Below are 14,798 nucleotides of genomic sequence, written 5' to 3'. Positions count from 1 at the left end.
AGTTCCTCCCACTATCTGCCGTTTTTTGAAACTCTGAAAGCAATACACCAGATCGCTTTATGGCACAAATGGCTGCCAACTCTCAGCGATGGTCTCGTTCGTTTACGACAGTTATCCTAACGTCTCAAAATGGATGATTTATTGATTCAATAAAAAAGGGAAATATGGCCCTAGCCCATTCTTAAAATGTATTTTTCTTGCATAAAGGATATCAAGCTGTCGAAGAACAATGTACCTCCTAAAAATATACTTACCGTAGGCCTTGTTGTCGATTGCAATTGATTAACTCGATCTTATCTCTCTTTTGTTATACTTAAACAAAACGTTTACGGCAGATACATAGCATGAATCAATCTTGAATACAGCTTCCATCAGGTAGTAAGACAAAAAAGTAGAGTTGTATATCACCTACAGATAAAATTGGTGGCTGTTCTGCTTTTACGGCATGTTCCTAGTCAAATAACCATGAAGAGAGACCATTTACCCAGCAGCACTTCCTATCTGTTCCGATAACCTAGACGTTTTTCGATGGATTTAATCATTTCCTAAATGTAACAGTAGAAAAACAGACCCGGTTTGCGCTCTTTCTGAACCAAAATACTGTCTCCCCTTCAGATTTACTGCTGAAGTGTGTCCCGGTGCGTTCCAGCGCTGGACACAAGACGACAGCCATCTCTCTTCACCACGAAACATATCATTTTTAGATGAATATATCTCTCCCTATTAGACCTATTAGACCATTCCTTTATACACACAGGAGACGGGAACGATAACAATTGGGAATACGCTGGCTGTAAACGCGTTTCCGCAGACATTTTTTTTTTTCAAACACTGTGAAAATATAGGCCACTACAGCATTTTTTTTTTTTTCATCTGAGAGTCCTGTATTAGGGGGTTTTTGGGTCATATTTATTACTGTACAGGCTGGGGGACTGTGCACTTGGCAGGATCAGGAGAGTTTTTCTGATCAATATAAGCTAAGATAAACCTGTACAGGTCAGCAGGTAGGCATTAGAGGAGGCAAGGGCATAACGGGAGGGGGGGGGGGGACAAAAAGCAATGATTTTTTTTACCCTCTCTGAAATTATTTTGACATACAAGTATTACAGGACAAAAGACTCCACCATATATTTGCATGGTGGTCACAAGCCACTTCCGCAGATGCTTGAATTCTCCCTGGTGAACTTTAAAAAGAAAAATTAAATGCCATTTTTTTTTTATTCCAATGGAAAACAGGCCATGGCTGCGGATTATCTGCCAGCAATGAATTAACCAAGACCTGAGCATCATATTACATCAAATGATTTTCTCAGCTGAAGCGAGAAACAGATTTAAACAGATTTCAGGTTTGGGACTGCTTTTAGGAGGACTACAATGGGCACTTATACAATACAAACATGTGGGCTTTAGTGAGCCAAAGGTGCGTTAGTTAAAGCAATATCCCACTTAGTTTTAACATGGGGGTTATTCGGCACTTGACCGCCATGAAAACCAGAATATAAACTACTGACCAAGATCAGATGCAGCTGGACAAATTTGTAGTGTTAGGATTTTTACTTCCCATTCATTTGAATGAGGCCAGAAAATAGACTGAAAACTGACATTTAACACATTGGTGAACAGATTCAACAGATCCTGCTTTTTAAGACAACAAAGCATCCTGGGCCAGTCGTCATTTTCCATTTCTATTCTTGGTTTACTCTAAAATTACTATTTAATAGGGCTTGGTATCGCCACTGATTTGCCGATTCGATTCGATTTCCGATTTGATTCGATTCAATTCAATATCGATTCGGTTAGGGATATTTCAGTTACAGTACCAATTTTGCTTGGATATGAAAGAGATTCTCAGAGAACTAATGCTGTAAATTGTACAAGGAACCCTCTAACCTGGTGCATTACTAAAAATATTAATGTTTACATTTAGAATTGACCCCAAAGCAGTTACATGAATGTACTTTTTATTTAACATGACCAACACACTACAGCAGTCAACACAATATAGTGCAAGTTGTGCAACTCTACAGACTCTACAGTCAGTGAGAGTGAGCAGATAAGTGCTTTCTTTAGTGCAGTGTAGCTTCAAGCTTCAAGCATCCATGGGAAAAGGCATATGTTAAAAGATCGATCTCAGGATTTTATGAATCGATATCGGATCATTCAAATGAAGTTCGATTTAAATCGGAAAATCGATTTTTTAAACCCAGCCCTAGTATTTAAACATAAAAGTAGATCCGGTCTCCCAAACAGGAACTATCTCTCCTAAATGGTATCCCTCCGCTATGTTCTCTTCTATCAATAAACTGCTATTTGGCGAAATTCTGTTCTAAAACGTTGGACTCACAGTCAGTTGAAAATCACAGCAGCAGGATCTGTTGTTGAATCTGTTCACCAACCTGTTAAATGTCAGTTTTCAGTCTATTTTCTGGCCTCATTCAAATGAATGGGAAGTAAAAATCCTAACACTACAAACTTGTCCAGCTGCATCTGATCTTGGTGATTAGTTTATATTCTGGTTGTCATGGTGGTCAAGAGCTGAATAACCCCCATGTTAAAACTTAGTGGAATATTGCTTTAAACCATTTAACGATGTTCACATAATGCCACTGTTAAAAAGCTGTGCTTAAGGAAGGCAATTAAGACACAATTACTTTATCAACTTTTAGAGTCTGAAGCTGTCTAGCCAACACTTACTGAGGAGCTGAAATATTGTAAAGCTGCTATGAATAGATGCTCATTAAGTACAGGATTTTCCATGAGTTTATAGGGTGATAACCTCAGATGAATGGAAAAAAAATAATATTTATGTCTATTGTTAGAAGCCAGTTAAACTCCTGGGGAGTCTACCTACCTGAGGGGTTCATTGACATACAGTTTGAGATCTTGTTTACAAAGCCAAGAGCTATTGTGGGGATTAACCTTTAAGTTAAGAATGCCTGAGAGGAACCTGGGATTGTTCAAATGTTGTGGGTGATACAGGAAAATATATGATGGCCCATAAACATAAGAGTCAAGTCTGTGAAACATTGCCAGGTCACTAAAAATACAAGGCATTTCAACTTTTGGAGCAATTTGGGATACAGGCAGAGATTTGTCAAGTAGTGGTGGAAGAACAGATGAAATCCTGTTATGATTGTGAAACATTAAGGAAAAAGACTCCTCTCTCCAAAACACAAATATTGAAATACTGTTCTTGTGGAATGGAGAAAAGGCAGAGTTTCTATCAAGTGTCTCGATGCAACTGTCATGTACAGTTTCATTTTTATTTTATTTTTTGTATCTTGAGTTAAGATGATTTTTTTGCCATTTCTGTTTTTTTTGTATCTTAATATGTATCATTCTGTAATACTGCATTTTACCTAGTTTTAGATTTGATGTACTGTATATTTGTAACTGCCCATGTATCTTTGTTATGCACTTGACTACTGATAAATAAATTATAGTAAACATGTACTTTGATTACTTAAGAGTTTTACAAAACAATGTTACTACAGACAGACATCAGTATATTCTGAACAGTCACCTCTGAATATTGAACACTCAGCAGCAGCAATATATGGCAAGTTGCACTTAGAGAATAATATTGCTAGCTCCACTTCAATGAACTAATCTAGAAACCTCTGCACTCCTTAAAAGGACTCTGCAGAGGTGAGTAGTGGTGTGCAAGAACAAAACATGATTTTTGAATTCCACTCGTTTTATTTGTTATGACACAAAATTGTTCTAATATGAGATAGTTTATGAGTGTTTATGATTTTCAGTCATGAGTCTGTTTCTGAGTTAGATGTCTGTTGCATAAAGCCTAGGCTGTGGCAATTGGAAGGTAACTGTGAGCTGGAGGGCTGAAAAAAAAAAAAAAAAAATAGAAAAACCCACATTTGAAATATTTGAGTTCTGCCAAAATTCAATTTCCTCTAATTGAATTGGCAATTTTTCTCTGGGTCACCTCACTACAACTTAAGTATGAAATCATGGCCATGGTTACTTACCTACATATACAGTACAAAGGAGCAATAATATCCGGGTGACAAGCCACTTTTTGAGAACCAACATTAAGATCAGTATAGAATTCTCTGAACTGTATTTAAAGTTGCATTATTTCATGAGAATGTCAAAGAATGACTGTTTTGATCATAGTTTCTCTGTTATAAAAATATTCTCAGATTTGGGTCCGAGAGACAAAATCTCATCAAATGGGGGTCTGTGGCTCTAATGTGGACTAAATTAGGGGTTCTTGATATGAAAAGGGTTGAGAATTACTGGTTTAGACCATAGGGAAGAGGAAGGCAAAAGACCTAAGGTTGGTGAGTCCAGGTTTCTTGGAGAGAACAAGAGACAGTTTGGATTTCGTCACTGTGAATCTGATGGGACGGTCTTCTCTGTTGCAGCCCCACTTTGCCTAGTGCAGCTTTAATATTAATCATTTGTGAAATTAGAGCACTTATGCTGTAAATTTGAGTTCATCTTACACTATCGACTCTCAATGTCTCTGCCGTTTCTCCTGTTTCTCCCCACTGTACGCTGTCTAAGTAGTGACTGGATGTGGTTGGGGGAAAAACAATCATGGGCAGAAGAGTGGGGGGGGAGGTCACTGAATAACCGAGGGTAACTAGGGTTTTCCGATGGAGGAGTTCAGCCACCGAGGCCCGTCTGGGTTCACCTGAGTGGCAACAGCTGTGAAAGCCATCATGGCAGCATGTGGAGAGTATCAGACAGAAAAAAAGGGAACTGGAACAATTCCGATTCTCCGAGGACCGTTTCTTTTGAGAGGACTCTCGCAATTTTCTTGAGGATTGTAGCGGAATATCTATCCTGACGCACGTAAATCACAAACGGTACGAGATATTTAATCCAAAGCAAAGTCAGTAACATTAACACAGAATCCGAAAGTGCCTCTCAGTATTCAGAGATCGTTGAGGTCACTCTGCCGGGTAAGTATCCAACACTGCGTCCAAAGAGGTCCATAATCACTTTGGTCTCCTGAGCGTCCTTTCCAGTCATAACATCCAGTTAACAAAATTACTCTCTCTTACCTCTGGCTGTATCGCTTTGAAGACTGGTGCATCCATCAGGGTGATTTGGCTCTGGAAAAACAAGAAATAAATCCACTTTACCTCCCTATCATGTGGATTGCGCAAGCAAAGAAGTCAGGTTATTAGGATTTCTGTAGACAACGTCCGCTGACACTGTGTTCCATAGTTTTTGATGATTGATGAATGTGATGTGCGGATTTTAATCCGTCCCCAATGCGTCTTGGGTGCATTGATGTTTTATGTAGATAAGTGCAATGGGATTGCTATCCGATCACTCGAGACATATTTTGAGGTCTAAGTTGCCCACCATCCCTGTTGAAGTTTATGCAGAAAGACAATCTTTGATTTGTAAACCCTTAGGCCAATTAGGCAAAGGGTATTCTATATTAAACATAATTACCGTATTTCCTCCAATATTGGCCCGGGCCTTTATTTACCTCAACTGCAGAGGGTACCAGGCCTTTATTGGAAGCAGGCTTATATTAGAGACAGGCCTTTATTTCTAATTCCCTCTGTTTGATAAGTATATTTGCTCATATTTTAGTACGATTTTAGTACGAGTTTACCGGTATCCACTGTTGTTTTTTCCTTTGTTTTTTTCCCCGGCCTGTATTTGGGGCCGGCCTTTATTTGTTCGTGTCGACCACAGCCCCGGCCATTATCGGAGACCCGGCTTTTAATTGACTATCGGCCACTATTAGAGGAAATACGGTATATTCGATATTGCGGGAAATATTGTGACATTCACGAAATATTAAATATCCCCCCAAAAAACAACATAAGACCACTTAAGATCAAATTTCAGCAATTTAATTTGGAAGAAATAAAATAAAATATCCCCCACAAAAAAACCCGGGGAAACCCCACCTGTGATAATATCGTATATCGCAATATTTTGGCAAGACAGTATCGCGATATTAAACTTGGGATATCGCCCAAGCCTATTTCCAATAAAATAATCCAATAGTGTGCTTGGGTCTTTTAAGAATAACTAAACCCCAAACCCAAATCTTTGGTGAAGCCTGACACCTAATGGTGAAAAGCAGGGTACTGAACTGCCCATCTGCTATTGGCTAGTCTCTGTGCCCTGTGATGTCACCCTCTATAGAGTACGAACGGTGGTGACATCACCTGGCACAAAGACCAGCCAATAGGAGAAGGCCAGTTCAGTACCCTACTTTTCACCATTAGGCTTCACCACTTCGGTTTGGGGTTTAGTTCCTCTTTAAGATATCATACGATAGGCTGCCTCTTCTGGTATAATTAATTCTAGAAATACAGAGGGACAATTCATCCATACTCACAGCAAACTCCTCTGGCGTCACCTTCAGCACATCAAAGACGACCGCATCGTAGCTTTTGGCATAGTCCACGCAAGGCCCGTCCAGAGAATCAGAGCTGCTGCTGGCCTGGGAGAGAGAGATTAAACCATGAACTACAGAGAGACAGAGCGACAGGCGAAAGTCTGCAGAACTGCAGCATCTGTGAGCCTGCACAACACCTGCTGTAAACCCTTTAATGTATGACCACAACTAGCAGCCATAAGCATAAGGTCCACAATTTCCTCATAATTACCTAGAAAGGAACTGTAAATTTATTAGGAAGCTTCCCGGAAAGAACCATGAAATTATGTTCTAATTATAGGGAAAATAGAGAAAGAGTTCAATGGTAGTTGGTAGTTGGTAAGTACCTGGTCATTTCTTTTGGAGAAGACAGAACCATTAAATTATGTAGCAGTTATATAGAAAATCAGAAATTAGAGGAAGGAATTCAACAAATAACTACATTATATAATTATATGAATAACCAGATTGACCTCTGCCTATTATTTTCCAGTAAATAGTTTATAGTTTTGCAGTTCTTTCCAGGAAACTCTTACAGAAATGTTCAGTATCTTATCGACTCCACCAGACTGTTTACATTTTCTATATAACTACTGCATCATTTCATGGTTCTTTCCAGGAAACTTCCTAAGAAATGAACAGGTCCTTTCTAGGAAATTATTAGGAAATATAATTACCAGTAATTATTTGTGGGGGTGGCAAAAAAAAAGGAAGAAACTATATATTCATAAAAACTCCACTTTTTTCAATCTTGATATGATTTTTTGGCCACTAGCAAACACAACACACACACACGCACACACACACACACACACGCACGCACACACGTGAAACCTGTGTGCATGTGGGCATACCACATGAGCGAAGCCATCCCTTCAGCATAAAAATAACTTGCATAATGTGAATCACTGGGCTGTTGTATTGAATCAAGGATTACACCAAGTAAAAGCAGATGCAATGTTCCTGGCATATTACCCCCTTTCAAATTATGATAATATGCCATAAATGCTTCTGATGTTTTCCTTTTGCCTTGATTCAATGTTGACTTTTCATTCGTCCTGGGATAATTTGGCTCGGCCCTGACATTTTAATCAACAGAACCAAATGGAGAAGACTTTTTTTTTCGAAAAATAAAAACTTGAAAAAAGGAGTGCAAATGATACACTAAGACACAAGGACACAAATAATTCTTTAGACCTCATGGAAACCAATGGAAAATAACACCGGCTGAGAAGTATGTTGCCCTAAAATGCAGTGGGCTGATACTGATTTATATGTGTGTGTGTGTGTGTGTGTGTGTGTGTGTGTGTGTGTGTGTGTGTATGTGTGCGCATGTGTGTGTGTTGGCCAATCCACATGAAAAGTTCATCAGTTCTTCCTTGGCTCATAACCAACCTTCATACCAAGTTTTGTGCAAATTCATGCCCAAATTTTTCTGTTGTTTTTTTGTCAGTTTGTTTTTCCAAGGTTTTTTTGGGGGGGTATTTTATTTTATTTCTTCCAAATTACATCAACTTTCAAGGCTATAATAATAATTATGATTATTAACAGCCTAGAATTCGATTCTATTCAAGCATTGGAGGAAAAATGGGCTGATTGTAGAAAAGGGAACTTTTCCAACTTGAATTAAAAAAACAAATTTTTCTCTTCAAGTATGATTATTTTCGTTTTTTTTTACTATCCTACCACTAGTAGATTATAGGTCTATAAGTTTAAAAGCTTGTACAATTGTGATCTAAGAAACACATGGTGCTATGGCCGGGAGGGGGTGGGGTAGGTCACAAATATCGCGATACTCACAAAATATCGTTATATTTGATAATATCGAATATCGTCCCAAGCCTCCTAATTAAGTAAAACTAACAAAAATAACCAAATATAAACCAAAGCACACAGAAAAATAAAGGTGCCGAAAAGGGTTCTTTGGAGTGATGCCATGGAAGAACCATTTCTGGTTCCACAAAGAACCTTTCAGACCAAGGTTCTTTAAAAGAACCATTTCTGCACTAGACTCCTGCATTGTGTTTTGATCTGCCCATTGCCTCATTTGCAATTGCACAATATAGAGGGGTTTGGTTATTTTCCACATTTCCACCATCATCCACCATCCAACAGCCTAACTTTTTAATAGCCGATCCCAAAGAACCTCATATGGTTCTTTGAAACCATATATTTCTTAAAAGGTTCTTCTGTGTGTATAGTCTTTGTTTGGAGCTTTTCTCTTACCTCTGAGGTGACCGAGTTGATGCTGGTGCCATCCGAGAGCCCGTTCCTGCGGTACATGCTCACAGAGGGACTGGTGGGACGCACAGGTCGGGGCGACAGAGGCCCTTAGCTGGGTGGCACGCATAACTTCTCATCCATGCCTGGGGACAAAGGAGAAAAGACATTGCTTTCAATACGCAAGCAAAGAGATTGACACTACAGATTCAACGGTGCACACTCCTAGTGGATTTCAAAAATGACGTGGCTTTGGGTAGATACTCTGGAATTGACTCATACAGCCTCATCTGCTAATTACAGAACGTCCACAGTAACAATTTGATGCCACATCACCACAATATATCAGGACACAAGTGAATATTGCAAAAGCTGCACTGAAGATGAAGGTCTACCCATGGGTTAACGGCTCGTGGCGGCTCAGCATTAACACGGACCATCCTTTCTGATGATCAGAGTGAGTGTCACTGATTCACTTAGGCAGCGCGAGACAAACAACCGTTAGCATGAACAGCAGCTTTTCAGGCCATCGGATGGAAAACTACAAGATGCAGTGGTGACACGTGGCGCTACAAGGCGGGGACGCTGTTAAGCTGCAAAACGTTCCGTTTTAAAACCCCCCCCGCCCCCACCCCCCACCCCCCGAGACAAAAAGCAACATACTCACATCCAACTTTTAAGCAATAAACTTGCTGCAAAAATGGCTTGTGGGCAGCTGAGGAATGGGGAGAGGGAGATCTGACCGACCGACAGAAAGGAAGATGGGGAACACAGAGGAAACATAGGAAAGTATGTGACTTTTTACAGTGGAAACCCAGGGATGTACGCACGTGCACGAGACCAAACGTTATTTTTTTTTTTTTTTTTTTTTATGAAGTCTGGAAAATTTAAACCAGCTCATATGTGCGGAAGCAGAGGACTAACGTGTAAACGATCAGCGGGGGAGATAGCCTATGGAAACTCTGCAGTATTACACATTTTGCCCGTTAACAGCGGCTCAAACGGGCTTGAGAGGTAAGAGCCAAAGGAGCGTTCGAGCCGTTGGGAGAAGCCTGAGTTCATTAGTTCCGCTTGAATCAAACCATAACGCAGACAATCTTGCCTCTTGAATAAACACAGTAAGTCACGTGTGCAAACACACACACACACAGGCTGGAGAGCAGGGAGTGTGCTGAATCCCAAAATATCATTACAAAAAGGATGCCTGTTTTCAATGCTAAGATGCCCTCTAGTGTGCAAATGGTGAACTGTATGAATACAGGAACCAACTATTTGGATACAGCAGTTACATGCTGTATATATGCAATATTGAGCTGCCATGTATGCTGTGATCAAACACCTAGGACATGGAAAACTAAACACTCTGATTGATTGATTAAATGTAAAAAGCATGCCGTCTTTGGCCCAGGCTACTGAGCTCTTAGATGCATACTATGTCATTGGCCAGTGATTCTCAACCTTTTTCATATCAAGGACCCCTCATTTAGTCCACATTAGGGCCACGGACCCCCATTTGATGAGATTTTGTCTCTCGGACCCACATCTGAGAATATTTTTATTGTTAGATATGATTTTGTCCGGAATTCCATGACTATCTGTATTGAAGGTACAGAGATAACAGTGAAAGACAGTCAAAATAGTCATTTTTCTACATTCTCGAATTGTGTTAACTCCATAATGGTGAAGTTTAATAATTCATCAATTTGCTGGGGACCCCCTGGAACCCCCCTCAAGGACCCCTGGTGGTCCCCGGACCCCACATTGAGAACCACTGTCATAGGCTACTTATTTGCTTTGATACCTTGCATCCAAATGGTGAATACACTACCACAAAATACTCTTAACTCTTCACTAAAGTATTCCCTATTTTGGTATAGTCTCTACGCTTTAATTCATTTTAGTCGATATAGGCTACCTTTTTGTGGCACACTGCACTACAAAATGTCAACATGATTCCTAATTATAATGGCATACTTGAGATGACACCTATAAATCAGTAGTATTCACAGTTGCAGCTAATGATTATGCAGCAGTGGCCAAACACTTGTGCAAAAGAGCTAAAAATAGCTCCTAATAGCAGTCTAGCAGATAGAGAGCTCTAAGCACTGCTGCTGTTATAAGAATGAAGGGACAAAACCAAAATCAGGTAAAGACACCGACGGACCAGTGACATCAGCAGCAGCAATCCACTCATAATAGAGTCAATATAGCCAGAATAGACACCATCAGCTATAGTCCCGATTATAACCTTTTTCAACATATTCCAGCCTATAGTATGCTGTATCAATACAATGATAGCAAATGTCATATCCATTATCAAAATAAAGGAGACATGGAAACGTTTCACTGCAGACTGAGATTGCTGCCATTTGAAATATATGACAGCTGCTCTTAAAAAATGATCACTGACATCCAAGTAAAACCTACTATTTATAGTTATTGGATATACTGAGACTCTTACTATAAAATAGTTCATTGTTATTGGAGATTTGAGGTAAACCCTCTGTTTTAAACCAGTTTCTCCTCCATTCATTCAGGAGAAATGGCTGGTGGACAAATATGAAAAAAATAACAAATCCTTCATTTATACCCCCTCAAAACACACACATATACACCTTAGGGAAATTCCACCCTTCAAGTACCAGAGTAGCCGCTTAAATGATAGCAGCTATCCACAATATGGCCAAATCAGAAAAAGGTAACCCAGGTTCCCTAGACACCAGCACACACATTTGTCCAGTAGATGGCAGTAAACACCAATATTAGCCTTCCAGTCATAGCAAGAGCCTGAGATTGCAGCTATAGCCTGTGTGCACCACTTCTACCTCATCATCATGTTTTGGCCTACTTCCATCTTTCCACTACAACGAGGTGGAAAACTGTAAATGCATCTAAAAGCTCATACTGCCTACTATTTAGTATTTATTTTCATTGTATTATTTTGAATGTATATCTGGTAAATGTAAAAAAAACTTCCAGACTTCCAGATATACAGCTCAGGCACTCTGGCATGAAAAAACAAATTGTGTCAACTTCTTGTAAATGAAATAATGGCGAAGTTTAATAATCCATCGATTTGCTGAGGACCCCCCTGGAACTCCCTCAAGGACCCCTGGTGGTCCCCGGACCCCACGTTGAGATCCACTGACAAGGCTGAAATCAGATGAGCAGCTATATTCACATTATCACTGAATTGAATACCTATGATAAAACAATACATAACTCAATCTGCAACTGTCAAGTTCTGAATTTGAATCTGTGTGCATCCACATATTCAGGACACATCTGTCTACTGCTCTTTATAGAATGAACTAACAAACCATTGGAAATGAAAACAACCTTGCCAACAGTGAATGGTCCCCCATTAACCTCCGCTGCCCTCTAATGGCACCATCCAGTCAGCAGAGGTGACATAAACACAGTTGTTGTCGGGCAGAAATGACTTGCATCACACAGCAGCCTCACATACTAAAACGTCCTTCTCTGCTTACACTGTCAATAACTAACTCCTCTCTCTCCATTGAACAAAGAGCTTTTTAGGGGGCGTCCCACGGAGGATTGCGAAGGGGGCCGGAGAACAATATCTCCGCACCGGCACGGTAATCAGATTTTAGGGGAGCTACAGTATCGAGGGGGTGAAAGCTAAGTGTGAAAGCTATTAGTAGGGGTTGCTATAGCAACTATATATTTTCCTCCCTCTCTCCCTCCTCTTTTTTTGTCTGCGGATACCGACTGCTCGCCTGAGTAGTAGCGCAGAGAAAGAGCAGAGAGAGAGACCCGGCTGTCTTAGCCCTCTGTTAGTCCACAGCTACATTAAAGCAAGTGTGTACAGACTCATTTATTTCTGGGCAAAGGGAAGAGAGGACTGTAGCCCTACATTAGCAAAACATAGTAGAGAATAGAAGAAGCAAGGTTGTGGAAATTGTTGATGTTGATGAGTTTCTGGAGAAGTTCTTTGATGTCTGGATGATATGTGTTTCCAAGTCTACTACCTAGATTTGGAACATGTACTTAAATCAGTTATCCCAAAATCCTGTACTTTTAGATCATTGTGCAAAACAAGAGATGGTACATGAGTTTCATTAATAGTCTGTAATATAACTTTTTTGCACAAAAATGGTGCTCAAATTTTCCGTACAGACAGCGCTTCCATGTGTTCCAATAACAAACCCAAGCTTTCTCTTGGACCCACATCAAATAGAGTCAGAGCACACTAACTCAGTCCTTACCACAAGACTTTTGCTAATTCTAAGTCTTGCGATTTATTTTTTTCAGCTGCTCTCAGATCACCTCTCAGCAGCCAATGGGAGTGGGGCAAATAAGATTGTTTCAATAGTCTGAGCGGGCCTCCTGTTCTTGGCAGTGGTCCTTCACATACTGTCAATGAGGCTGACCCATGCATGTATCAAGCTTAATCCGACTGAGTGTGTTGACCTAAGATCACTGGCAAGTAGGGCGTGTTTTGGCTGGAAATTATATGATACCAGTTACAATATCTCCAGGTTTGAGATCAGTTCTAAACAACACTTTTTTCAGTACCTAGGGTTAGGGTACCTATATATTTTCCTAACCCTAACCCTTAGTTGCACTGTTTAAACAAAATCAGATAACACAACTTTCTAAGCAAAAGTTCCACTTTTGACTGAAAGAACCTAAACTCCATCCATCCATCCATCCATCCATCCATCCATCCATTTTCTAGCTGCTTATCCAGGTCTGGGTCTACCCTGGGGTCTCCTCCCAGTCGGACATGCCCGGTACACCTCCAGAGGAAGGCGCCTGGGGGGGGGGCATCTTACCGCCTCAACTGGCCCCTTCTCAGCGTGGGGGAGCAGCAGTTCGACACCGAGGTGACTGATCTCCTCACCCGGTCATGGAGAGTGAGCCCGGCCACCCTGGGGAGAAACCTCATTCCGGCCGCTCGTATCTGCGACCTCACTCTTCGGGTCAGTACCCACAACTCACGGCCAGGGTCGGGAAAAACCAAGATCGACCGGTTGTGGTGTACGCTTTAGGCATCTAGCGGGACGATAAAGAACCTCTCCCTGTCTCTTTGGACTACATGTTAACACAACCATCAGTCAAAAGGCCATCTTTCCCTATGTCACTATGTCATTGTTATTATAAGATGCCATTATAAGATGGCCGTGGAAGGGAGACCCGGGCTGGTAATCCTAAATTGGCACGTCCTCAGAGAGGCTCCGGAAATAAATGCTTAGGCCAGCACTCCTATTCTGAGAAGCCTGTTAATATAAGCCGAACACAGTGGGGGCTTAAACTGTTGACGGGCAGAAATGAGTGAAAATGTAGGTACATAACAAATAACCCCCCCCCCCCTCGCACACACACACACACACACACACACACACCCGAGACTTGATAGTAACGCTCTTGAGCACATCTGAATATGCAAAAATTGCTCAGTTTTGCCTTTTGATGAATGAGAACACAGGCAAGGAGGGAAACTCAGGGAACCAAGTTCAGCCTCCTGTGACAAGATACATTGTGAAATAGCCTATGACTAAACTTGACCATGTTCTCACTGAAACACTGGGAGATTGTGTTTGTGCGCATTTGGCACAGCATCCTGCATCTTCTCCTTGACAGTGAAGGCCAAAGCTGCTGCTTCTGAGAACTGAAACATCTCAACATTCAGAACGTCCCTCCCTGACTTCTCATGGCCACACTTTGTGCACAAACCGGTCTTGTTATTTGTCTTTTCTCTAGATAGCATTTTTTTTTTTTTTTTTTATCAGCTTTTGAAAAATTGATATCCTAATTCCACTCGCTGTAAGTGGAAACCTGCCACCTGCTGGGCACCACAGGAGAGAAGTGGTACAAACAAACACACAAACAAACATAATCACACACACACACACACACACACACACACACACACAAGACCATGACTAGGAAAGCAAACAGCATGAGGATTGTGCACAATAGAAGAAATATTCCTGGAGCAAGATGCATGGAGCCAGAAGCAAAAACCAGCAACTGTGTGAGTAGTACAACTGAGAAAAATTGAAGTTTATCTCTCGACTGATGAAAGGATTGTTGCATTTATGGCTATAATTTTTGTTGATGAGAAATGCTGACCCACATCATAATCTCTGGCCTTTAAAACACACAAAGTAGTTACTGCTGTTTGCCTTTGGATGACAGTAAGGATTCTTTCCTTTTAGAGAAATCACTGGTCAGA

At 40.7% G+C, this 14,798-nt stretch overlaps 1 protein-coding gene across 1 annotated transcript in view; it reads right to left on the bottom strand.

Annotated features, from left to right (window-relative positions):
* LOC139663459 (ras-specific guanine nucleotide-releasing factor RalGPS1-like) overlaps window positions 1-14,798 on the bottom strand; it is a 121,435-nt gene that overhangs the window by 86,890 nt on the left and 19,747 nt on the right. Inside the window, exons 2-4 of the mRNA XM_071542138.1 lie at window positions 8,603-8,742; window positions 6,338-6,442; window positions 5,034-5,084 (exon numbers count right to left, since the gene is read on the bottom strand). Coding sequence (XP_071398239.1) covers window positions 5,034-5,084; window positions 6,338-6,442; window positions 8,603-8,659 — 213 coding nt within the window. The 5' untranslated portion in view covers window positions 8,660-8,742. The remainder of the gene's footprint in view (window positions 1-5,033; window positions 5,085-6,337; window positions 6,443-8,602; window positions 8,743-14,798) is intronic.

Source organism: Centroberyx affinis, unplaced genomic scaffold (assembly GCF_046629955.1).
Source record: "Centroberyx affinis isolate AG114_WGS23_722 - 3 ecotype Tasmania unplaced genomic scaffold, CSIRO-AGI_Caff_v1 ptg004023l_1, whole genome shotgun sequence".
NCBI classification, from domain to species: domain Eukaryota; kingdom Metazoa; phylum Chordata; class Actinopteri; order Beryciformes; family Berycidae; genus Centroberyx; species Centroberyx affinis.
The sequence above is the reverse complement of the archived record's forward strand: the minus strand, read 5'-3'. Positions and strand labels throughout refer to the sequence as shown.